The 27,010-nt window shown below is 35.0% G+C and overlaps 1 protein-coding gene across 1 annotated transcript in view; it reads left to right on the top strand.

The window, feature by feature from the left end:
* Positions 1-27,010, top strand: part of LOC124640742 (protein trachealess) — a 175,524-nt gene that overhangs the window by 36,537 nt on the left and 111,977 nt on the right. The window contains exon 4 of the mRNA XM_047178652.1: positions 25,234-25,281. Coding sequence (XP_047034608.1) covers positions 25,234-25,281 — 48 coding nt within the window. The remainder of the gene's footprint in view (positions 1-25,233; positions 25,282-27,010) is intronic.

The following is a 27,010-nucleotide window of genomic DNA, read 5'->3' as shown; positions in this document are numbered from 1 at the left end:
TATTTATCGTGATCGGTAAGCACCTCATTCAAAACTGAAGAATTTGAATACAGGTCAATTACTATAGTATGCTTAAGTAGTTATACCTTTTGACTAAAGGGAGGAAGCTTTAATCTTACTTCACGTTTAACCTATACCAGTCCCAATACATTTTAATCCAAAGCAAATAGTAAGGGGATGTCCAATAAAGCTAACTAAACTGACCACTATAATATCTTAATATTATAATCTGGGCGTCAAAATGCAAAATATATATCCTTCCTTACTAATCCTTTAAGTGTGGCTGACCAATTTACCTACTATTAAAATATTATGTTTGGACGAGATAAACCTACCTTTGTCTTTTGTTTGATAACAATAGAATCATAGGGTAGTGTCATTAATTGCAGGGGTTGCATCGGCCTCTTATTATTGTAGCGGGACCTACACTAATTGTTGACGCATCAATATTGTTCATACTGTACTTGCATTGTGTTCGCCTCCTCAGTTGTCCCGTATATCGCACTACCAACGCACGCTACTAAATATTGTGACCGTACCAAATCGTATGTAACCTATCTGGAGTCAGAAAATAAAAGTGTATTAATTAGTATTCGATTTATTTACTTATCTCTGGACACGACACCCCCACCATCTAAATTGGTGACCCCGACGTGATTGGGAAAAAGGCTCGGAGGATGATGCTAATTTTCAAATCACGTCGGGGTCACCAATTTAGATGGTGGGGGTGTCGTGTCCAGAGATAAGTAAATAAATCGAATACTAATTAATACACTTTTATTTTCTGACTCCAGATAGGTTACATACGATTTGGTACGGTCACAATATTTAGTAGCGTGCGTTGGTAGTGCGATATACGGGACAACTGAGGAGGCGAACACAATGCAAGTACAGTATGAACAATATTGATGCGTCAACAATTAGTGTAGGTCCCGCTACATTATATATAAAAAAAAAACTTGTGTGAGAGCAGAATCTAATTATGAGTTAGAGTAACTAAAAATAAGTTTGGTTTCAATGTAGCGATTGCAAGGACTATATGAATTTTGAATTACATGTAGCTTTGCTAATAAGGAATACATATATTGAATAAAAATATAGAATATAAATTCCACAATTATAATGGCTAGTAGTTACAAGAATTACCAGCAAACATACACAACTTTTTTGAGAATTATATCCTTTTCTTCACTGCCTTAAACAATATTAGTTGGGGAACTTTTAGAACTTGAAAAAATATTTGGAAAGTTGAACTAATAAAAAATTTGAAAAGATTTTGGTCTGTAAGAAACTAAGATAAGACCAAGATCACTTCAGTTCGGAATGACGTAACTTACATATTGCTTAGAAATAAAAAATCAGAACAATATATTACACAAATGGTGATTGAGATTCAATTGCGGGGACAACCCTCGCGGTCAAGGGATAGCTTACTTTGTGGCTTAGATAACAATGGGAACGATGTTCAGGGCTGTCACCAAACGGATTAGGTAAATAAAATATTTATAGAAACCTAGTTGTTCCCTACGTTTTCACTTACTTTCTTATGTACTTTCAGGTTCAGTAACTTTAGCGTGTAAGAGGTACATAATAATAGAGTTACATTCGACTCAGAAATGTAAAATAGTATGACAAGAACAAATTGAATAAGTTATTATCATTAATGCAGATGTAGTTTGCAATATCTAACAAATGTTGTCACTTGTTTCAGTAGAAATTAATACTTGAAATCCAGCCTGCAAAAATATTTATTTTCGAAAATATTGTAAAAATCAAAGTTAAAAAATCAGAGTGTGTATCATTATTGAAATTAATATTGCATAACCGTTCAACCCTAACAACAGCCCGTCAAAATGGTCATCGGATCCGGTTAAGTGAGGGTTAGGGTCACCGCGGAATTATGTGAAGCCGCACGGTTGTCGCAACCAATGCCCATTTGGGTCAAAGACTTTCAATATTAGTGTAGCACACTTTTGAAATTGTGTCTGGAAGTTGTAGGGTGGTCATATGAGGGAATCTTGTTCAATTGGCATTGACTGGTGTTTTAAAATTACTTTTAAGATATAAAATTGAAAAAAAAAAGGATTACAAAAATTAGAGTATTTAGCTTGTATCTTTTGCTTACTTAGGCACAATATATTAACAAAATACATTAAATAGACCAAACAAGCTAAGTCTTACGAAGCTAGTCTTTACGAGAGAGGCATACTTGGATGGATCTTCTATTTTTCGTCTCCAAAACCAAAAAGTTTGTGCTTAAATAAAATGGTAATTTACTTTCTTAGAAGTTAACACCTTTCTTTTGTTTCACCTTACCTATGCAACACATTCCCATTAAAATCAATTAAACAGGTGTAGTCAGATGTTCACACGTTTGTTACATTATCATAGTATTATGGTTTCAATGCGTATACTATTGTAAATACATAATTCTATATCTAAATATAGGCAGGTGGCGCCTATATCAAGTTTATTGCATATTTATTCTAAACCTTTGTATGATTAGAATTCAATTAATTTTAAAGAATGTTATCTGATGTTCAAATGTTTTAATTATAACATTTCAATTTCAAATGTGGCATTTTGCAAAATTGATTGAAAGAGGAGGAGAAAAATTTGATTGCCAAACTTAAGCACCCTTTTGGCCACACCAGGGAACTACTTCGAGCACAGGCTAACGGCAGGCTTGATAAATGAGCTATCGAACACTGACAAAAATGGGGCAATAGATCCTAAGATTGACTCATACCATATATAGGCACAAACAAACATTCAACCAACCCAACAAACTCGTCAGCTTCATAATAATAATGTCTCTACTTTCTGTGAGTGTACATCATCCTCCGAGCTTTTTTTCCCAATCATGTTGGGGTCTGCTTCCAGCCTAACCGGATTCAGCTGAGTACCAAGCTTTACAAGAAGCGATCTCCTCAACCTAGTTACCTGGGCAACCCGATACCCCTTGGTTAGACTGGTGTCAGACTTACTGGATTCTGACTACCGGTAACGACTGCCAAGGATGTTCAATGACAGTGTACAGTTTGAATATTCAAAGCTATTTTATTACCTTACATTACACCGACTACTTTCATAATTATTTCACTTCACAAATCGTTTGACATCAATAGCAATTACTGATAGACATTGCAGGTGCTATCGCAGGAACAAATGTCACACGTAATAAGGCTGTTTAAAATTAATGTTATACATTGCTACTAATCTATTGTAGCTGTCTTTTTAACTAACTACTAAATGGTGTAGTAGATAGTGTATTTGGATTCCACGCTGGAGGTCGCGAGTTTGATTCCCGAATGAGACAATTTTTGTGTATTAATATGGCTATCTGCGTATTTTACATGTTTTATTCAAAATCGATTTTTTTGATGCTAAGTGGAGTTGTTTGAATATTATTGCAACTCCGTTTATAATGCTGTATGGTAGAGGTAACTGCTACGCACATCCTCGAGAAGAGAGCCTGTGCCTAGCTTGAATTTTATCTTAATCGTTTTATCCATTCTTGCTTACAAGATCAAACAAGTTAACATTAACAGTTCATACATTGTTAACATTAGCATTTTTTTAGCTCAAAGGAATTATATCAGCATCATGAGGCTCTAAAGAGTGAAGTTTTTTCAACAAAAGAGTTCAGTTTAACGTTTTTTTTAATCAGATATTAATTCCTCTTTAAACGATAGCTTATTTCGAAGATTTACGATAACTTAAATAATGTGCCAAGAGTTTTCACTCAATTTATGAATCCCAAATAATTTGCAAAAAATGTTAACGCTTAAACTTGTTTTATTTTTAACACAAAATTAAACAAGTCCATACTAAAGTTAATTATGTGCTAGAACTTTATAACTTAACCGTTGAATTATGTATCAACGGCCTATAAAGTTTTATAACTTAATTATTTGCTAAGTTATGGTCAAGTTATGTTAACGCGGAAAATTGTAAAAACTCCGCGGAAAGGTGCAAAAGGAGCTCCTTAAATGGTGATTGAAGGACGGAAGAGGAGATATATCTCTCCTCCTTAAATGTTTTAACAAAAAACTCTTTAATTTTTATAATTACTCACCTTATTACCGTCTATATCGCTTTTTAATTAAGATTCGAATATTATAATTGCCATTATCTGAGTTTTAGCAGGCTTTTTAAATGGCACGATATTTACCAATTTTTTATAATTAAAAGTTAATAATGGTTTGAGATGAAATATTCGTACATAATGAAGTAAACCTAAAAATAAAAATAGAATTAATTATTCGGGATCCTACTTCGTCTGCTATTCTTATGATTAATTGGTTCTTTTTAATTTGGCTTAAATTAACAATGCCCTATCTCAGTTTTATTCTTGCTTAGGGATACTTGTGTTTCAAGTCTCTGAAACATATTATCATTCCGCAACTTTGTATGTAGTATTGTGATTGTAAAGCATAGTAGTCATTTTACATAGACCCACTATTATTCCAGAGAGAATTAAGATTCAACTTGCTTGTTTTGTTTTGTCCTATAATTATGTAGCGACATTAAAATTCAATAAATTATAAGTTACCCCGCGGCCGTTTCTACCTGTTCCACATTGAGGTGCAGACAACTGACACCGGTTCGACATTATTGCCACCCAATACAACAGAAAAGATAAATTATATCTCCGCCGAGCTAACATCTACTGCGCAGGCGCCAACCGCCCTGTATTTATAAAAATCAATCATTATCGGTTGCTCTCGGAATACATCGCGCCATTTTGCTCGCAAATAATTTCCTCGTTCTTTTTTCGAAAATTAACGTATCATGCGCGTACGCAGCACTTAAGTTAAATGTCCCAAACTGGCTGCAATTTGCAGACCCCTGAGTAAGCTATAAATCATGTTAAATTATTTTTTCATTACGCTTCAATTTTTCGACAGAGTTAATAATCTATTAGTGGGTACATGGCCTCTTGTGTTGATTGATGGAATATACTCTTTAATCTATAATTTGCATTAATATCGTATTAACCTACCCCCATTTAATATTAATATTTTCTATTATACTGCGTTATTATTGATGCTTTAGTCTGTATCAACTCAAAAGATCAAGACCACAATTATGCTCTGAATTCAGTTTAACGATCAAATAAAGAAAAAATAATGTACTTGTTAAATTAGCTTCTTGCCACACAACTTAGGGGAACGTTACATGAATATTTCAAAACATGTACTCGTGCAAAGTGCATTTATGTAAACATACCTATATAGATAGGTAAGTGCAATGCAAAAAAAACTTAAACTCACAAAATAGGACACCATGACAGACTTTAATATTAAGAGGACGAATTGGAAATTTTGGCGCCAAGGATCTCAATTTTTCTCAGTAAATACAAAACGGATCAAAATACAACTTGGTTACCTGAAAGTTCATGATATAAACCTTATTTTGTTAGACTTCAAAACATGATTAGGTAACTTTTATAACAGAGAAAAATATATCAAACATACCTCTTTTTAAAAAGAGATTCACATATTATGGGCAAACGGGACCGATTTAAGCTTAACTTTTTTGGTAGTTGAGTATATACATACTTTCTTTAAGAAGGATTTTTTATCAAATTATCACTTCTAAATAATAAAATTACAAAACCATTTGGTCGCTTACGACTTTTAGTTATAAGCTAGCGCGCGTATGTAATCCTCGCCCCGCACAGACGCTCCGTCCCCTCTTGGCGTCTTAGATGCGCGTGCCGGTTATGGAATTATTGTTTACCAATTCGTCGCCTTAACTAATAAAAAGGATTGCTCATTCTTTTATTGCATTAGTGAAACAAAATACCTCTTAGTAAGTTCGAAAGAGTCCTCTTACAAAAATAAGAAGATAACGGCAGATCATATTATAGGTGCTCTGACACTCAAACCACATTTTCTCCATTAGTTCAATAAGATTTTACAAAAAAATTCTAGTCCAACATCCTTCGAGAGAGCTCTCGGTTACAAATTTTATTCCTACGTCACCACACCACATTAAAAACTCACAAACAAGAAGTCCTATAGTGTGTTATTATAGTTCGGCCATTCAGAGAATGCGTTCCTGACACGTCGCGATTGAACTGACGACGTAACTTTGCAATGGCGTTGCAGTTACGATAAAAATATTTTTGCTGGTTGTTTACCGTTTTAACAATTGAGGAGCATTAAAACAACATTATTATATCAATAATCAATGAATGTAGTTACGTCGTCAGTTCAATCGCGACGTGTCAGGAACGCATTCTCTGAATGGCCGAACTATAGTTTTTACAGTGAAACCAATAAGCTTGGAATTCAATTACTAGTTTTTACGCCATTTGCACCATATTTGGATATTGCTCAGCTCGCATCACGCTGTCACTCCTTTTGAATTTTTCCGTGAGAAAACCTTTTTTTTGGAATAATTCTTGCTGGGTGTTAACTGGTATTCAGTTACATATCTTTCTTTGATATTCTTTGTTGTTGTATTTCTTGGTTTTGCCTTGAGTTTCCTCATGTATTCACTTAGATAATACTTATCAGCCATCGACACTCGTAATAATGTTGTTTCAAAAGTTCTTTCTTCTTGGGTTTAAGAACTACTTTTGGTTTCTGGACCAAGATGTCTTGACGTTCAAAGTTCATTATTCCTAGACTTCATATTAAGCATTTGTAATAGATAAAGGCCCGGTATCCACCAAAGCGGAGAGGAGAGGAGACGAGAGGAGATGCGTTTGAATAAACCAATCCAATTTCGTTATTTCCACATCTCTTCTCCGCTTAGCTTTGGTGGAAATGGGTCAAGCGGAGAGGAGAGGAGATGACTCATTTTTCTATAGAATTTTGTGCAGCGAGCGAGCAAGCGGCGCGGCAGAGCGGAGAAGTGTCTAGTCGGGCACATCGATGTTAACATCGAAGCAAAAGTATTGATGTACGATAAACACACAGCTCACATCTCCTCTCCGCAAAGCATCTCTTCTCCGCTTTGGTGGGAATAACCTGCCAGCTTCGTAGCACATCTCCTCTCGTCTCCTCTCCTCTCCGCTTTGGTGGATACCGGGCCAAATTCAGTTTTTCAGTCACAAGCTCATTTAGCTTTTTATCTTGGATCAGATTGATTATTTTACTTTTTAAAAGTAATTTTCTATGTTAATATGTTTTATCTTCTTTCAATGCCTTTAAGTATAAAAAAAAATTATTCATAAAACCAAATTCCAATACGGTTTGTCCCCATCTACCGCTTCATTGGTCGTCGTGAATATCTTATTACGTTCAGATCACGGGCTGTTATCAGATGGTAAGAAATTAGCTGACCGCCGGCCATAACAGCGAAGTCTGCGCGCACGCAGCGCATGTTATTATGTACCTAGCTATCACATGTTTGGATATCTTGTACGAATTTTGGTGATATGTTTTAGATACGGTATTTTTCGTTAAGATAGGGTAGAATAATCATTTCGGTGGTATTTTTAGCCTTAGTTGAAATTGGGTGTGTTTGAAGAAACTTTGAAAGAATTGTTTTTTTTTTATCACATTCGGTACTCCCTCTTTTCCGAGAATTTCTGTAACGCACATCAGATAATGCTTTTAAGAAAAAATAAACCAAAGCTCTACTTAATCATATTTTACACGACGTGGAAACTCACATAGGGTAGGAACCTACTTCAATTCATTGTTGTAACTTTTTTGTCTATTTTTTTTCTTCCCTCAATTAGACTAGTTCTTGCTGTTGTAAAAACTATTATCTATGTAGTTAACAAGGTGTTAGACTCTATGTTATCCTGTCTAAGATAATGTCTTTTGTGCATTAAAACAGCACCACTTGTGTCACGATGGCATTTTAATGTACTAGAAGCCATTTTGTTATTTGTTTTACTGCAACCGAATTTACTGTAATAATGGCCTTTAAAAACACCCCATAATTATGTAGAAATATAACAAATTACCCCTTTCTCAGTAAAGAGTCGCGAATATTTATCATGTGTGCATTAATTATGATTGATAAACAATTTAGTAATTAATAACATGGGTGTAGTTTCGATTCTTTTTGCTACGTAACCTTTACGAGCGAATTAATCGATTCATGTATCGATGTCTCATAATCGGTGGGTAGCGAGTGCTGTTTTTTGATTGTTAGTGTTAATTGTATTACAATCTTGAGATGGCCCTTGAATATTAAGTAATGTTTGGCGAATAGAGCTCTAAATAAACTGGTTGACAGTTGACAGGTGGTATTTAGCATTGGCGGCCATCTTTTTTTTTGAATTTTCAACCTTCAATTGTTGTTGTCTTTTAATTGCGAAGTTAATCTTAAATTTTTGAATAACTTTGTTGTATTTGAATTTATAATGTTTGGTTCTTGTTGAGCTATCGGCGGATGCGATGCTCAGTTTTCATTACAATACGTAAAAACGTCGGACATATGTGTTGTGATGTGGACTATAACATTAAAATATAAATGAATCATTACTTTTCCTATGTGATCGGTTAAAAACATTTATGTGTCACCTGCTATGTTACTGAATACTTTGAAGTCCAATAAAATAATTTTATTGCTGTTGTATTGAGTGAACAGTTACCAATTGAATTAAGATGTGTTGAAAAAGGTATGTAATGTTTTTCAGGTTATTGGTTTTGGTACTTATTTACTAACTATGTACCTAGGTAAAAAGAGGAGATGTCTAATTTAACTAGAATGGTATGCAAAAAAAAGAAGTGGCAAGGATGAAGAATAGGAATAAAAAATATCCGCAAATCGATGGCTATTTAATAAGAATTGCATCAAATTACGTCCAGCAAGACAAAAATCAATCAAATAAATAGTGCTACTAAATATCATAATCTCAGGCGCATCCTTCGTCGTAGGTGAGACAGACATATACACAATACTGCAGTTAGAAAGAGATAGAGTATACGCCATTTTGATTTACCGTTACAGGTGATCCATTACTCTTCTGAAATTGACGTTTTTGATGTTCCGGTGGCAATTTTTTGCGAAATAAATTATTTTTATGCATTTTTCTTAGTTTATCTGAAGTTGTTTTGTGATAAATGTGATATGTTAATTAATTTATATTTATGTTGCAACTAGCTCCTGCTCACGGTTTGACCTGCATCAGTAGGGAACTACTATCTGCATTTTGATAAAAAGTAGCCTATAACGTTTCTCTAAATGGGCTATCTGTCACCGAAAAAAAAATCAATGCTGTCCATTAGTTCCAGAGATTTATGCATTCAATCAATCAAACTCTTCAACTTCATAAGATGTACGTATAATAGGTATAGATATTTTTAATGAAACCGTCAGACCTACATATGTATCTATATGGATGGGACTACTATCGGTGGTATATCATTCGGGCACTGGCATCTTCTCTTACAGTAGTCAGTTTATGAGTATATAGTAAGCAGACAGACAGACGCCGCTGGAAAACTACGTTGTATGTATGCTAATTTAAGTTCCAGTTAAACACCTTTATAATTCCACGAAAATAACGTCCAGACTCCAATGAACAAAAATTAAAATCAAATATTTCGTTTTGTAATTCCCATCGTCTGCATTTATATGGTGCCATTACATAGCCCATAAAATATTATCTATAGTTTCTTTAGCACTATGCTTAAACAGGTTGATCGGAGCAAGACTGAGAGCGTTTAACCTACCGGAACTGCAAAGGGCATAAATCTCTACGTGTTCAATACTCAATACTCAATAACTTTATTGCATTCCATAATGTTTCGGAAAGCACGTTAAATTGGTGGCTCCCGGCTGTCATTTGAACATTTTTGGCATTGGTTACGGGTAGTCAGAATGCAGAATGTCTGACAATCCGTCTTTTATGAGTGATATAATGATATAGTGATGCCCAGGAAAGTTTATCGAATAGTCTGGTTAGATAGCCAGTCGATCCATGTTAAAATACTCCAGCTACTCAGAGCTGCATCCGGCTACACTGGAAGCCGGGTGACTAGCATAGGTAGGATAAGATTTCGCACAGATACAAAAAACATACATGAACTTAACGCATACATGTAACGGGTATCTATGGTACCTATGTTCCTTACTTTTGGCAGAATGAAAGCCATAACAGAGGCGTCTCCGGTGGGTTAAACGCTCTAAGGTACGATGTCGATGAACTATGCAAGGCTTTGTTTATGCGCAATTGTTATTGTAATGAAGTATCATTAAGATATTGTTGTTCTGTTCGAAAATTCATACATTTGTAGTGTAGATGGATTAGAGCATTCAAATGGGTAAAAATCTAACGGGACGATATATGGGTTTTCTACTGTTAATTAAGAATGAAGGTCAATAAAGGCCTGAAACTGACAACGGAACATATTTTAAAGCGAGAAAGGTAAAGCTACCAAGAATACTACTACTAAGAATAAGCATACGTCAGAACAGCATAATAGGTGATTTTTATTCGAGCGCAGGAAGTAGTTCGTCCAAAAATGGGCGAAACCTCTGGCAGTAGATAGGCATAAATTTAAAACACTCATGTCTCAATAATATTCATTGCCAATAAAGCAATTATACTCTACATTGCTTTGTAAATAAAAGGAGATAATTTAGTACATACATAGCAAATGTTTGAAACTTGGAGCTAAGATTTACAGTTAACCTACACTGCCTTTTAAAGCATAGACTATTGGTGTTGCAGAATTAATGAATTAGTAACAAATCAACTATCTTACTAATAAAATACTTTCAAAAGACCAAAACTTTTGACTGCGAGAAGTTTAGCAGAAACACACCTGGTATTTAGGGACAAAATGCAAATCCTAATTAAAGAGAAATTGGACCAAATAAATATGTCTTGATTACTCTCATGCAGGGAATACATCAATGTAAAATCTGGTAGCTCTATGACAGACCTTGATATAGATTTCTGATCCTTTTGTTCTCTTTTTCTTTGATGACTTTTGCATAATGAGATGCAGTTTGGGCAAAATCCAATGGCGATACGCAACTAACTTCCAAGCACAAGTAAACGCATGTTTACAAATCTGCCCCCTCCCCCACCCTGTTACCTGTTGATACGAAAAAAATCTTTCTACTCGCACAATGATGCAAGACGACAAAAAGTCTGCCGAGAACTCTAGCAAAAAAATCTAATATGACATAAAACTCAATTTAAAAACGAAAACAAAACAATATTGAGCAGATGCGCATCGGGACGAATTTTTACATAAACGAGCCAATTTGCTGACCGTAATAACACATTAATATTTCTATCCCACTCTTTCTTATGGGGAAATGTCGGTCCTCTCGCTTGCACCCCATCGATCTCCCTTACGTGGTCGGTGCAGCCATAAGGACCAATAATTATATTAATTTCTCACGATATGGTTATTATGACTTGATTGTATATGAGCAGTATTGTTTCGTTCTTTCTCAATAGTTTTTTTTTGAGGATTATAGGGGTTTAGATGGCTTTGTCTATCTTGCTTTAAATGTGATGAAAACTTTTTCATTTTGAAATATTTGAACCAGGACTCGCTAAGGCCGAAACCTGCCAGGGCTGCAGGATTGTTTGAAAGTGGTACAAAAAGAGCTTCAGAAGGGACATGGTTGGTCTGAAACTCCCTCTTGCCGCACCCATAGTGGCTAACGATGTCTCATTGAAAAAGAAAGACTGTAAGACACATGATGACAAGAAGTTGCAGAAGTAGCAATATATTTGAAGGTCTAATTTTGCAAGTCAGTTGAACAAAAAATATAAAGCAAACGAATACTATGACAGCCAATAAGTTCCACATAAGAAAGATCGATTAAATATTGTTATCAATAAAAAGGCATCAGATCAACACGCGGATCAAAGTTATTAATATTTAATCGATCATAATTATGATCTTAATCAGGTCTCACATACATTTGTTGCAATATAAAATCAATAAGCGATCAACTAACAATAACAGAACCCGTTTCAGTGGCGGACAATCGTAGAAAATTGTCACCGTAACCGAAGGAATTATCCTCTGGATAATTACAGGATAAAATACTTTAAGCCTCCGATATTACAAAGTTAGTAATTACAACTACAACATCAGAAAACAACCTTAACACGCTAGACTTAAAGATGAGATTGACAGCAAGATGCAGTGGTTAATTCGCTCCTTCATGACGGTGCCTATTATCGAAAAGAAAAAAATAATAAGCCTTTTTCCGTTGTCGTCGAATTGATTGGTTTCTACGTATCGATTTTTTTACTACAATTATACTTGGAAATGCGTTGGGAATAGGACAGTAGGTATACTAACTTTTTTGTCAGCATCAGGAATGGTCTTATCTCGTTGTGCAAAGATTTTAATTTCATGTCCTTGTAACATTCTGGTTTGAAAAGTTGTGATCCATTTTTTTATCATTTTCAAATATAGAAATTTCCTGTGTTCATTTCTAGATGCTTCGATCTTGGGTATAATGATGGCTGGGGCAAAAAATGCGATGGTTGATACGTTTGAAGGAAAATTGGAATGATCGGTTACAGAGTTAAAAAACACTAGCTGTCAGTCTATGTGCGGGTTGATCTAAAGTTGTTCTATAAAAGTGTTTTAGAGTTCGTGGTTCATGTTCACAATATAATTAAGTTTGATGATGAAATTGGAGAGCTTTTTGTAGACTTTGACACCATAAGTGTAGAAATAATTTTCTGTTACTTTGTTAACGTTGCTTCGACAGACAGTGTCACTGTTTCCTTTGTTTTTTTTTTCCTATAGGACACATTTTGGGTAACGCTGGATTTAATTATGAGAAAATTAATGTTTCTGATAGTAAAATACCAATTTCAGCTACGCTTGATGGTAGCCCAATTACTTGTCCTGATTCATCAATAATCATACTCCAAGTGAAACAAGACATCATTCTTACATTCAATAACAACGCACCAAACAAAATTACATTAGCACATATACGGTCCTCATCCAGTTCCGAATCAAACACCAAATCTTAACAAATCGACAATTAAACGTTTTTCTGGTCACTAACACTGTTCACAAAGCCCTCATCGGACATACAAATAACAAAGTGGTCAGATAGTATCCATCCATTGTTGCATTCTGAGTTTTTGGGCCACGTCAGATTCTTGGCGGTACTGCAATTCTCAACGTTCGATTTTGTTCAGGCGATAGTTTTTGCTCGGAAGCCGGCTGTTTCGTTATTTTGAAGGCTAGCTCTAGAATGAATTGGTGTGACACTTTGGGATTTGGGTTTTGAGAGTATTACGTTCTAATGTGTTGTGCAAGAATTTCTACTGTGATATTTTTGGAAAGGTTATCTGTAGGTATCATCATCATCCTCCGAGGTGTAGGTATCATCACTTTCATTAATCATCAAAGCATTTCTTTCATTAAGCAGAGACATGTTTTTTTTCATTGCAATTTTTGCTTCTGTCTTTAGGTTTCCCCCCCTCAATATCGTTTCTCTTATCCTTCTAGTGATCAAGTGTCAGCAACTGAACCTACCCAAAGAACACACCTTTTCTTCAAAACCCAATTTCCCTAAACCCATATACGGAACCTTATTACAATACCAAGTACAACAAACCGTTAATCCAGCGAAACAATGGTGAGCAACAGGTGCCAAGAGAAGCTTGGAAGTAAAAGAACTTAAGGCTCGACTATAAATTACGTAACAACCTGCGTATATAGTCTCACGGCCGTGATCCGGTCATGTCAAGCTTAATGACTGCGTTCGGACATCGTCGTTAGCGATCGGCGGTAACAATGCCCAAGCGCACCCATTTGCATCGACTGCACTGCGCGATTGACCGCCGAGACAGGTGGATGTATACAAAGATGATGATACCACCTTTTTTTATTTATATTTTGTTTTTAGGGTTCTGTACCCAAGGGTAAAACGGGACCCTATTGTTTTCATTCCTCGGTCCGTCCGTCCGTCATGAACCGTGATAGTTAGAAAGTTGAAATTTTCACAGATGATGTATTTCTGTCGCCGCTATAACAACAAATACTGACAACTACAATAAAATAAATATTTTGGGGGCTTGCATACAACATACGTGATTTTTAATAATGATACGGAACCCTTCGCGCGCGATTTCGACTCGCACTTGGCCGGTTTTTTTTAGCCCGTGTTATAATTTCGAGTGATTAAATTTTATTTGTAATGCTGCTGCAATGTTTATTTAGGATGTTATTATAATTATATTTAAGCGCGTGTAATTAGGTAGATGTGGATGATAAAGAAATAAAGTTGATTGGGTGAATGTAGCTGATGTTAACGATGTTTGTATTATCGTCAATTATTTTGGAATTATGCACACAGTAGGCGCTAGTTTGCGTGCTTGTGTAGTAAATAAATAGGAATGTCAATTTTAATTTGACTTGTCCGTGTAATTTTGTATCATGTTCATCAAGTGGTATACTTTTTTTGCAATTTTAATATATTGTTATAGTGACCTAAATTGTATCTTAATAGGTACATAATGGTTTTCGTAATTAAGTTGAAAATAACTAAACCAAAGCCAATCAAAATAGATCATTTTCATAGAAAAAGTCTCTAGAGGTCAATTTAGGTATCCTTCAAGTAAAGATTGAGTATCTGTCAGCTCTATATACTTCTACAGCATCGATGCGCGTGCGCCTACAATATAATTTATTGAAAAGATCGCTTAGTTTGTTAAAATATCGTCAGTCGTAGATAGACAATGTCGTCGGACGGACGGACATCTCTGCATCTTATATGAACGTTCACTCTAATTTATATTGTCCTTTGTTGGAATAAAATAATAAATCTAGAAGTTTTTTCGCAGGTGTTACTATAAATATATCGGTTCCAAGACTTCGCACTATCAATTGTATTCCTATTTCAATAGTTGTTTTCTTAACTATGTGGTCTTACATTGTGGACTATAAAGTTGTGTAAATAGATGTAGTTTTTAATGGATGTGTTACTTTTTTTTATTGAGTCTTGGTATTGGTAGTATGATGTTACTTCCGGGTGAAAATTTTTGGACATCTGCGTCGTATTTTTTCTAATTACATTACTTACTCTTTTCTTTCGGTAATTGTATTGAGATGGTCAAGCTTAATTACAACTTTGCTTACCAGTTATTTAAAAAACTTTTCGGAAGTGGCTTATGATCAGTGAGTATTTAACGAATAGAAAATGAATCCTTGACAGACAAAATGGTTTTTTAATCCTTTAGTTGACTAAAAAAAGTAAATATTTAAGTCTTCCTTTCTCCGAATTTCACCAATATTTCACTAGCCACATAAATAGCGTTTGTGTTATTTTTAAATAAACTCTTTGTAAGTGAGAATGGTAGACGTAAGCTGTCTCGCAATATTTGTCATTTTGTACGTATGTTTCACCGTCGTTAGGCAGCTGAAAGAAGTGGTTTAGTTCCGCGGGAGTCTACTCGCTGTTAGGAAGGTGGATTTGATACTACATGGTTACAATAAGAGAATACTTTAACGATTATCTTATTTCGAAGGTTACACCAGGTAAATTAAATAATAGATCACTATTAAACAGGCAAAAAATTCATTAATTTGTTTCTTCTTCAAAAAAAAGACGCATTGCATATTGCATCTTGCATCACAGTATTTTAATTGCGTAGTACATTAGGTATACCTACCTCTACATGGTTAGTTTTATAGGTACTGCTTACTTTACTTTTACTTTATTGCTAATCAATAGGTACTGTAAATATTTAAAAATTATAATAAAATGAGTGGTATATACTTACTTATTGCGATACATCACTACATGTCAATAGTCATTTTTTACAATTTTCACAGTCCAAATATTCATCTCCACAGCATCTAATCTACCAACATTAATGTGAAACCACCTTTGTTTAGGGCGTCGACCGACGTTTTCACACTGTCCGTCTGACTCAACCAGCACACAAAGAAGTTTTCTGTACAAATGTAAATTCCCATTATACCTCACTTTACATGCAGATTGGGACGTTACAAACTTTCAAACTGTCACACAATACGTCAAAAATATTATTAATGCCGATTACTTTTTAGGGTTCCGTACCCAAAGGGTAAAACGGGACCCTATTGTTTTCATTGCTGTCATTGAATGTCCTTGGCAGTCGTTACGGGTAGTCAGAAGCCAGTAAGTCTGACACCAGTCTAACCAAGGGGTATCGGGTTGCCCGGGTAACTGGGTTGAGGAGGTCAGATAGGCAGTCGCTTCTTGTAAAGCACTGGTACTCAGCTGAATCCGGTTAGACTGGAAGCCGACCCCAACTGATTGGGATAAAGGCTCGGAGGATATAATATTGTTTTCGCTCCTCTGTCCGTCCTTCCGTCCGCCTGTCACCAGGCTGTAACCGTGATAGTTAGAGAGCTGAAATTTTCTCAGATGATGTATTTTTGTTGCCGCTATAACTACAAATACTAGAATTAAATACATATTTTGGGGGGGCTCCCATACAACAAACGTGATTTTTTTTGCTAATTTTTGCTCTGGTATGGAACCCTTCGTGCGCGAGTCCGACTCGCACTTGGCCGGTTTTTTTTCTTGTCTTGTCTCTGGAGACTTGGACTTGCATATGCATGAAGATAAACAATGCATTTTTTTCTTGTTTATGTTGCAATATTATATGGATGTACTTCCGTGTATGATATGAGTTTTAAAATGTGAGGATTAACAGGTGTATGAATATTCAGGAGTTGTTTTTAGCAAGCTTATTTGTTTATATTTTTGGACCTTCTTTGTTTAAGACAAGGTGTTTTATCATCTTCAGAAATTAAGGACAGTGTAACGATTTCAATGTTGTTGCTTTTAACTTGAACTCTGTCTCTCTCTGTTTAATCACACTGACAACAAAAAGTCATCATCTGTATCATCGGCCGGGCCTATTATTATCAACTATGTATGTTGGTGTCGGCATCCAGTCTCTGACGATTGTAAAAGATGTGCAAAGACCTCCAAAGTTATCGTACTTTAAAACGGATAAGATATGTAGTTGGTCTCCCATTCACGGTCATGATGACATGGTCACTCATCCACGGGCCGACTGCTTTTACCGCTGACGAAGATTTTAAGCTTTTCATAGCTGAACAAGTACTTTTCCTACTTCAAATTAGCGACATATTTGCCTCAAATAATTAACACAATTTACCTATAAAACCTCCTAAATAAGCGTGCTATCTCTTCCCCCGTACACGCACAAGTGCGATACACAATGCCAACTGAGTGACAGCTATGCTCGACCTCTGAATGCGCGCGCTTTGCATTTCAAATGCACCCATTGTATGCACATTTTTACCGACTTATTACTTTCTATCTGGGCGCATATGGTTCGCAAATTATTTTTTTGGTGGTATTTTTGGTAAAGTATAAAATACATACCTACCTATTTCAATTTTGGCTTTTTGACAGCCTATATTTTCAATCTCGAAGCGTTAATGTTCCACTACCACGATACACACATAACAATAAAATTGTCTAAACTCTTGCTTTTATGCTGCCAATAAAAGCACATAGGTAGTTGTGCTTATAATAGCAGTCCTTGAACTTATTTATTGGTCCATAGTTTCATGATTGTTTAGCCTGCTATATCTGTCAATCTTTTCTTAAGTACACCAACCTCAAATTTCGAAGAATTTATATACTCCTATCCCCAAACATATTTGCAGACGCTACAAGTTGAGTAACGAAGCCGTACCGCGGGATCAAATCGTCTCGATGCGTATTTTGTTTAAATTGTGACTGATACACCCCGTTAGGCCACGCTTCACAGTCTAGGTTAAGGGTCTGGTGAATAATGTTTGTGTTTGGTACTATTTTGTGCTGAAGGTAAAGTCTTAGGCTACAGGATAAATTTTAAAAAGTCTAATTTAAGTCAGAGTAAGAAATTTTCACTTTTTTATGGTAAATTTTACACAAGATAAACAAAAAAATTGCCCGCTCTTCACCACTTCCTATGTGCTTTCGCTGGGAAGAAGAAATGGTGAAACAATGAAAGAGAGAGGTTCGAAAGAATGACCGTGGGCTATGGTACATAAAGGTTGGCTCTAGAGGGATCAAAAGCGAGTTTTAGTCGGTAAAAGTTGGACACTCACTTATTGGTCATCTGATGAATTTCTATTTCAAAAAAGTGTATACGTAGGTATAAAAGCTTTAATTTCTAAAGGTAAATCTATAAGTATTCAGTCCTTTCCTCAATTCAAAATCGCAGATAGAAGGATCAAAAATCGTGTAGAAAAGGACCAAAAATTGTCTCAACGACGACGACGTAATGTTTAAATATTAACTAAAACATCATTAAAATTGCGCTCAGTATTCTCAGTGCAATAAAGGTACCGCAATTAAGTCTAACTTAAGTGTAACTTGAGTAGCAAAGTTATTTAACTTAACCGAAAGAGTTACGGCGAGCCAACTTGCCACTTAACTTGTGAAGTTATTTAAGTTTAAACTTGCATTAAGTATGGTAATTTTATTTATGGCTTTTTTGCTTTAAAATCTTTCAAGAGTGGTTAAAGTAAGTGCTAACTTTACTTTCTTTTACATTTAAGAACTTTCAACTAACTTATTGTAAAAATATTCAATACTTATGAATTTATTTAAGTTAATTATTATTATTGTTAATAACAATAGTAGATTTAACAATGGTTTTATATTTTATTATATACCTACAAAATTCTTAAAATAACGTACCCCTAAGTTTTATTCACCACAATTAACTTCAAATTATTCAACAAAATCTTCGAGACAGTTAACCAAATCCTTTTCCTTACATTACGCTTACCGCCACCACAAAGCACCATAAAATTTTACCCAAAAATCCTTATAATGTCGTCTTAAATCTCGAAAGCACCATTATGGGGTAATACCCCATGTAAATGTTCTTCATATCAGTTATAAAATTACGTTGAATGGACGAAACCGCATGAGCGAATATACCTAGTGATAATACATATTTTTAAAGTTATATTTATATAAAAAATTTTTTTTTAGGATTCCATGCCCTAAGGGTAAAACGGTATCGTACTGTTGTCCGTCTGTCACCAGGCTGTATTTCAAGAATCGCCATAGCTAGAGAGTTGAAATTTTCACACATGATTTAAGTACATTATTGTTTCCGCTATAACAACTTGAATAAAATCTATATTTTAGTTATTTGCCGTACAGTGCAGCAAATGTGATTTTTTATTGGCTGATAATATGTTTTTTAAAGAAACTGATTTTATTTCAACTGTCTTTATTCTTTCACAAATAACTCGAAATAAAAGGGAATTTCCACAAATACCCAGTTCCTTGGAAACATGACTGTTTTTCTTTGGTATTGTTGTTTAAGACAAAAGGCATTAGTCACCCTTGCACAATATAAGACAGAAGGTAAAATATAAAATGTGTGAGGGTCGAATGTCACTCGCATCAACCAGAACTTTAGTTACCTTTTGTACTGATGGGCCAGGGGTAGGCAAACATAGGATTAAAAGAAAAAAAAATGCTGGTTAAAAAATATTTTTTTAAGATTAAAAAAAAAAATGGTTATATCATCTGAGTTAACCATACAACATAAAATCTCAATCAGACTAGGATTAAAAAAATAGGAAAAAAAAATTGGCTGTTACTAATATATTTTTGCAGAATTCATAAAAAATGTGACATCCTTGTGTTAACTATACGACTAGCAAATGATTGCATGAGCAAAAGAGAATTAAAAAAAAACATTCGCAAGTTTAGAGCAGTTTCCATCTGTGCACCAAATATCGTCTTTTGCACAATACAACTGTATTTTTGACCTTCAAAAAAAAAATCTACAACATCCTAGCAACTTTCACCACACCTTTCACCAATGCAACCCAACAAAGCCTTGCACCCCGGTTGGCATACGTCTCAGCGACCCCGTAAATCGTCATTAGAGCCCTCAGTTTACGAGATCCCACGGCGCTAGTAAAGCGGCCCGCGGATATTACGATTGCATTACCCCTGACTTCTGAATATTGTGGAATGTTAGTAAAGTGATTGGCGTGTGTTTGGTGGGTTTTTGGGAATATTGTGTAAATTCTTTTGTTTTCAGAAATGAATTATATAAAAATTAAAGTTGTGTAAAAAAATATAGAAAAACCTTCGTCTTAATTAATTGTATCTATCGTTAGTATAAACATTTGCCCAAACACTTATATTCTTTTTGGTAAAATCAGTATTATTAATTAGGCTTTTTGTTTTATTTAAGGTAGATAGGTAGACGCTTTAAAAGTAAATAAGTACAGTTACCCCTGACACTAATTACTGATGAGAATTGAGAACTGTCACAAATTCACTAGGTACGGCAAAGAGAAATTCCTAACGGGAAACAACACATATTTTTTTCAAAAAAGGATAAATCTAACAACATTTTCACTCACCCAGGAATCTTTCCCAGGACGCACCATAATCTTACCACCACTAAAGGCAGTTTACTTAACATTAATTAACTGAACCTACCCACAATTAATTCTCAACAATGTTACGGATAATATATAAAAACAGTCTCATCTAGAATGTTCGAGAAAAAACTCCGCATAACAGCTAATTGATGAACAAAGTTACAACAAGTAATAAAACGCATCAATATTAAATCTTAGTGCAAAAAGTCGGTACCGTTCCAGTAATCGAACTGGCTATCCTTTCGCTATCTAACATCTATGCGATTGCGCGGTATTGAGGGAATACAATGATGGTGGATTTTTTATGAGGTTACGCTGCATAATATTTTTTTATGAGTTCAAACTCAACTTAGAAAAAAATAATTTTAATGTACCTAAACAAAAAGAAATTTTAAGGAAAGGGTTGAAGTGTCATATAATATGATACTCTCTCACTCAAAAAGTACTGAATAATTTTTGATGAAACTTCAGTAACACGGAGTTTATAAATTCAACCGCGGGGGCTGCCTCTCTTGCGATGCATTTTACTGATTCATATCCATTTTAACTAAAGTTTTTTTTAATCTTCAAAAACAAACTTTTCTGCAATCACTGATAGTATGCGTCCATCTTATTTACTTTTTATTTTCTTTAAATTCTAATTATTTCTCTTAACAATGTGCTTCTTAAACTCAGAAAAATTCCCACATCCCATCTCCCTTCATTGGTGTAGAGATACAATCACTACAAGCCTTCGGCGCGGAGATGTTTGCTCTGATAAATGTATTACTTAATGGTAAAAACTCATCATTTCACTGGCAACACGCGTATCAATTTGCATACTGACTGTATGTCTGGTTAATAAGGTAAATTAACGGAGCATTGTACCTATGGGTCACATGGTATTATGTCGTGACAAAATGAGAAGAAATATAATGAAGAAGAAAATTTTGTATGTTTATTTGTAAAGGCTTTTAAATTACATGACCGATTTGGAAAATTCTTTCACTGTTGGTAAATATACGGTAAGTAGTATTTCTGAGAAACAAAGGCTATATTTTATCAGGGTAAGAGCATAAGTTCCCTCAGGCGGGACGCGAGTGAAACCACGGGTATACAGCTTGAAAATTATAATTCCTAGAGAAAGTCTTTTCCAACCAGCCATTTGGCAAAAGTTGCCCAAGAATTGCCCTAAATTGCCATTACTTCAAGAAGTCTTTCCCAAAAAAAAAACCACTACACGCATGTCACTTCCATAATTTGCGTGTAAATAATTGAGCGTACGCGCCGCGCGTGTCCCCGCCATATTTATTATTCACGCGGTGTTGCCACTGTTGTGTCATATTATTGCCATATTGGAAAATTATTCCCCGGTTGTGAGGGGAATTTTTGTCAGTTCGGTCCTTTGTTTAGTCAGTAAATGCGAGTTAGTGGCTCCGTGACTGTCATTCTAGTGAAAGATTTTGTTGGCATTTGTGCTATCAAGTTTGATGTAGTTTGTCGTTTGGTTCTGCTTATTCTTTGAATTTATTAAATACGATTGTTTTGCGCGTGACCTGGATTTCTAAAAAGAAAGGAGTATATGTACATATACTTCAGTACTATTTCTATTATACGAACTTTAATTTTAATATTTTAATACGTCTCTGACACAGTATCTCGTAGGATGTAATTAAGTCTCAATCATAGTTGAATTTGCATTCAAATACCCGGCTTAATTCCATCAAAATCCGACACCAAACTTCGCGAACAACAAGTCAGAAGTCATCGTAACATTCCTCAACACGCATTAATGATTCATTAATAGCGCCCCCAATTACGATTGCTATTCGATTAGGGGGTTCCCTACACACATCGACGCGTATAAACTTGCAAGGGGGACTCGCGAATTTTCCCGGGGTGCGTGCATGTCACTTCACTAGCACGTGGAACGCCGCGGCAAGCGCAGGCCTATGCGTTCCAAATTCGAAAACTTCCTCCTCATTCGCGATCGTAACTTTTTAAACGAAAATTTTTTGTCGTAATCGATTCAAAGTTGTGCGTAAGTTTAGTCGATTTTCAAGTTTTTTTTTTATCGATATAACTTTAACCTTAAAATATACCGAATATTTGGAAAGGTTCGTTTTTAACGTATTATAAATGTAAAGTGACGTACGGTGATCGATTACTTATTCGTAACATTTCGATTGTCGTCCCCTTATTCGATTAGCAGTGGAATTTGACGTTTTCGCTGAGTTTTCTTGGAAACTCGCGATGTGGGAGTTCTCATTGGTTTTTGTTTCAGTCAGTTCGACATTACGATAATGAAGACATTTGTATTGACTTGTTGAATGAGTAAATAATTTTTGGGAATATCCTTGTATGTAATGTGTTTTAACAAAATTAGAGGTTTTTCAGTACTAATTGACTGTTAATTTTAAAGTGGGATTATAATAGACTGCTAAAGAGGTTATGAAATAAAAAAAAAATATACCTATGTTAAACAATAATGACATATGCATTTTTTCTTTTGAGTGGAAATTGAGATGAAGTTTACTTCATCTAAGTTTCAAGGGCAGCAACAAAGTTTAAGTTTTATGAATCATTGAAGTAAATCATTACTACTTAATTCAAATTCAGTGGTAAACATTTTTTTTCATATTGGAATTATTTGAAAATAAGCTCGAATTAAAAAAAGTTTTTAATTCCGCCCTACGGTTTCCATGACGAATGAATCATCGTTTGATCTCGCCGCGATTCGGAAACAATCGAGAAGCAAGTAGGAATCGAATCGTGTAAAAGTAAATCGATCCGATTACCGGCATCGGTTTGTGATCGGGTGTGATTGATCAATTTGTTTGTGGTTCGAGCAGTTTTGATCGTTGATGAGTTATTATCGAAATCGTAATTTATTATTTTGTTCGAATTAAGGCTAGGCAATTGCAACCTTTTACTGAATACTTTTAGTGGGAAATACTATACAGCGTTATTCTGACTTAAATATTTAACTAAAATGAGTAATAACTTAGTTAATATTGAGACTTACAGTATTTTCACTTATAATTTCGTCTTTATTTACAGAATATTACTGATTTGATTTGAAATTGTATTGCTGCGCCCTAACAGGGTATCATGTATGTACCTCTACATTCTATAACACCTCTGTAACACTCATGATCGCAATAAATATTTGAAGTTTGAAGAATTTAAAAATCGTGTCAAATGGCGAGTGTACGGTAGGTACATACTTGCTTAATAAGTATTTACATAATATGAGGCTACATTTTGTATATCAAAATAATTGTATTTATATCAAACTCAGATTGCCTTAAGAACACCATCAAGTATCAAAACTCTTAAATCCCCATACCTACACAATACACAGTCAAACCTCAAAATCGTTGCGTAAATAATCAAGTTAAATAGGTATAACAAAAAACATTCGGTTGCTACTTGTGAGAGGTTTTTTCACCAATCTCTGCTTACCCCCCTTGGATTTAAAGTACTTTGAAGTTTGTACCGACTGTAACGGAATAATTGGTACTGTTAGGTACTTACCTAGAGGTAGTTAGAGTATGTCACATGATGATTTAAATTAGTCATGTCTGAAAACATTATATTTTTTATGTTTTTTTTTGGGTGAAAGTTTTGGTTAGTAACAGCAATTTTGTTTTTATTTTTCAAAATTATGGGTTTGCTCTGCTTTAATAAATAACATGTATCCATACTCTTTGCATGACTAAAATACTTGAAAAAACACTCACAGAGAAAAAAAATAAAAATTATCTTGAAAATAGTTTCATCAGATTATTTTATTAAAAAAAAGTATAAAAATCATTCGCAAAAAAACCAGCAACAACTTTTTTCAAACGTAACTGTTTAGAATACTAATTTCTAATCTCCGCATGCGAGCGGCGCGAGCGCAGCGGGCACTAACGACATCTGTGGCCGCTAAGTGGAACTATTGTCCGATTCGATTCGGTTAACTTCGGGACCCGTCGGCTTTCTGTCAACTAGAGTGTATTTAGTGACGGTTTCGGCTTTTTCAAAAGACCAGGAATGTGGTGGTTTTTGTCATCAAAGAGTCCATTCCGAGTTGAATTTGTCGACTATTATGCCTATTTACATAAGCAGTTTTGTAATCTCTCTTACCAGACAAAATGTGGAGTTGTCATTATACATAGTTGGTGTTGCATCACTGTAAACTTATCACAAAGATTCTCCAATTGAATATTAAATAGGTAGGTAAATGTAGGCACATTCATCGAATATAAAAAAAAAACATAACTGGATATCTTCACGCTAATTGCCTAGTTTAAACATTTTGAAACAAAAATGTCAGATAGGAGGTATTGCTTGCTTGCAGTCGATATGCTAGACACAATATCACCATACTTCAAATTACATGCAATTATGAACCTGACTGTACTGACATACAGTTCTAATTCCAACAGCTCCATCATGGCTGAAAACAAAACACAAACGTCTTAAAAGAATATTGACGTAAAAACTCTAGTCTTGGAAAAGTGATAAAAGTAAAAATGTATGCAGTACCAATGGTTAATTATGTCAGCCCTTATCATTTGAGACCTCATTATGGAGGTAGTTCCAGCCTCACAGATCCGTATTGGATGTAAGTATAATATCTGGATTAAAAAGATTGTTTATGAAGTGACATTATTATCCTTCTATCTTTATCCCATTTTTTTGTGGTCACAACTATTCTTCCGTACCTTGTTATTTGTCTGAGGTAATTCACATGTAATATTTTTTCCAGCTTTACTATGATAAAGTTGTATCTAATCTGCTGAGTCATTGATATCGGAGACAACCGAAGTCATTGTTCGGTCAAATCACATCTTCAATGTATTTTCTTACCTGTAATAAATCTCATTAACAAACTTCTAACACGAATTTATCTTTTTTTCAGAAAACCATCAGTAGATGGCGTCTCAAACGCAGCATCAGTCAACAGCCGGTAAGTTCGCAAAATTATCTAAAACCCGCCTAAATAACATCGATTTTTTCATCGCATAACACCGCCCTAACCATGTTATTCGATACCAAATCGATTCCGCCGATGGAGTTTTTAAAATAACCTCAAATCCAGTGCGGTTGTCGATAATCCAATATCTAAAAATGGTAATTTCGGTATCGAGTGTTCTCACGAACGAAACAAAGGGTTTAGATGTGAAAAAAGTCAGGTAAATATTGATCGGCTGGATCGAGTTGGTTTAAACGTTCTTGGTTCTGTAGGTTTTAATTTTGTGCATTTGTTCCGTCTCGATATGAACAATTTGCTATGTAATCTTTTGATTGCTTTTGATTTTGAATGACAACGAAATATGAGTTTAAACGACATGCCCCCATCGATATAAACTAGGTACGTTTTTTACATTATTTTTTTATTTTTAGTCATTACACCCTTGCAATATAATATCACTGACAAAATACTATTTACGTCTTTTAAACCTTACCCGTCGTACCTGCACTACCGTCCACCTACACAAGTCTCCATTACACTCGATAGAGCTATAAATAATTTCCCAACACTACTACATAACTGAGGAACTCTAAAAAATGGTAAAAAAGACACAAAATCCAATCACAATTACGCGAGCGAACGTGTAATTTTGACATGGCGCGCGGTCTTCGCTACGGTAAGACAAGCGAACACATTTGGTCATTGATACCAATAATATGGACAGTTGGCCACTAACCGACATTGAGGCGTAATCTATTTTAATGGGAGAAAAACGATGAAGTGTTTTGTATTTTGATGACAGAAAATTATGTAATGGTGATTGATTTGGAAGGATTTAGTTTTTTTTGTGTGTGTGTCCTGATTTTAGTAAAAGATTGAAGAATGTTGATCTACTGAGTCTGTGACTCCTTTTAAAATAGTAGGTATGCGATGAAAAAGTCTATCAACTAGTACTACATATGTCTAGAAACTAGTAAACGATTGTTTTTCTCTCTTGTTGACAGTATCAGGTTCTGAAACAATGCAATTACAACCATTACTTTAAATAGGTACACTATATACAAAAAGTTCTTACAAAGTCAAAAAACAAAAAATCTTTAGCAGACGCCGACATTGCTTAGCATTCATACCACGTCTAAGCCTTGGCTTAAGACACTCTGTGAAATAATGAAAAAGCGGCACTCGGACTAATCCCGGACAAATTAGATCGGTACGGCTACGCTGCGTGTGTCCGGCGTCCGTTACCGGACACGGGCCGGTTTGTTTATTTAGATTCTGTAAGTGAGAAGACTGGTTTTATGAATGTAGGTCTGATTAGTTGATTTGGAGAAGTAGAGGACTGTGGATGAATCCTATTTGGAAACGTCATCAGCCTTTCTACTGGCTCACTGCACGGTACAAGCCTCTTCTCATGCAGAGAAGGAAAAGCGACCAGATTTTCTCGAGATGTTTTCCTTCACTTTTACTAAGTTATTGATGGCCGAGATAAACATAGAAAGTAAATATAACTTAGAAAAGTTACACGACAATGTTTGGCAACTGAATTCGGAGGCTAAATATCGAGATAACAATTTTCATCTAAATATACAGACTATAATAGCGTAGTCTGTGTATAGCTGTATGTTTCATTTCATACACAACAGGATAATTATAATAATAAATGATAAAGCATCGGCTTATTAACGATGTGCGCTGGGAACACTTTGATAGCCATATTTTTGTC

The sequence above is a fragment of the Helicoverpa zea genome, chromosome 21, assembly GCF_022581195.2.
Source record: "Helicoverpa zea isolate HzStark_Cry1AcR chromosome 21, ilHelZeax1.1, whole genome shotgun sequence".
Taxonomy (NCBI): Eukaryota; Metazoa; Arthropoda; class Insecta; order Lepidoptera; family Noctuidae; genus Helicoverpa; species Helicoverpa zea.
This window is presented reverse-complemented; position numbering and strand designations above follow the sequence as displayed.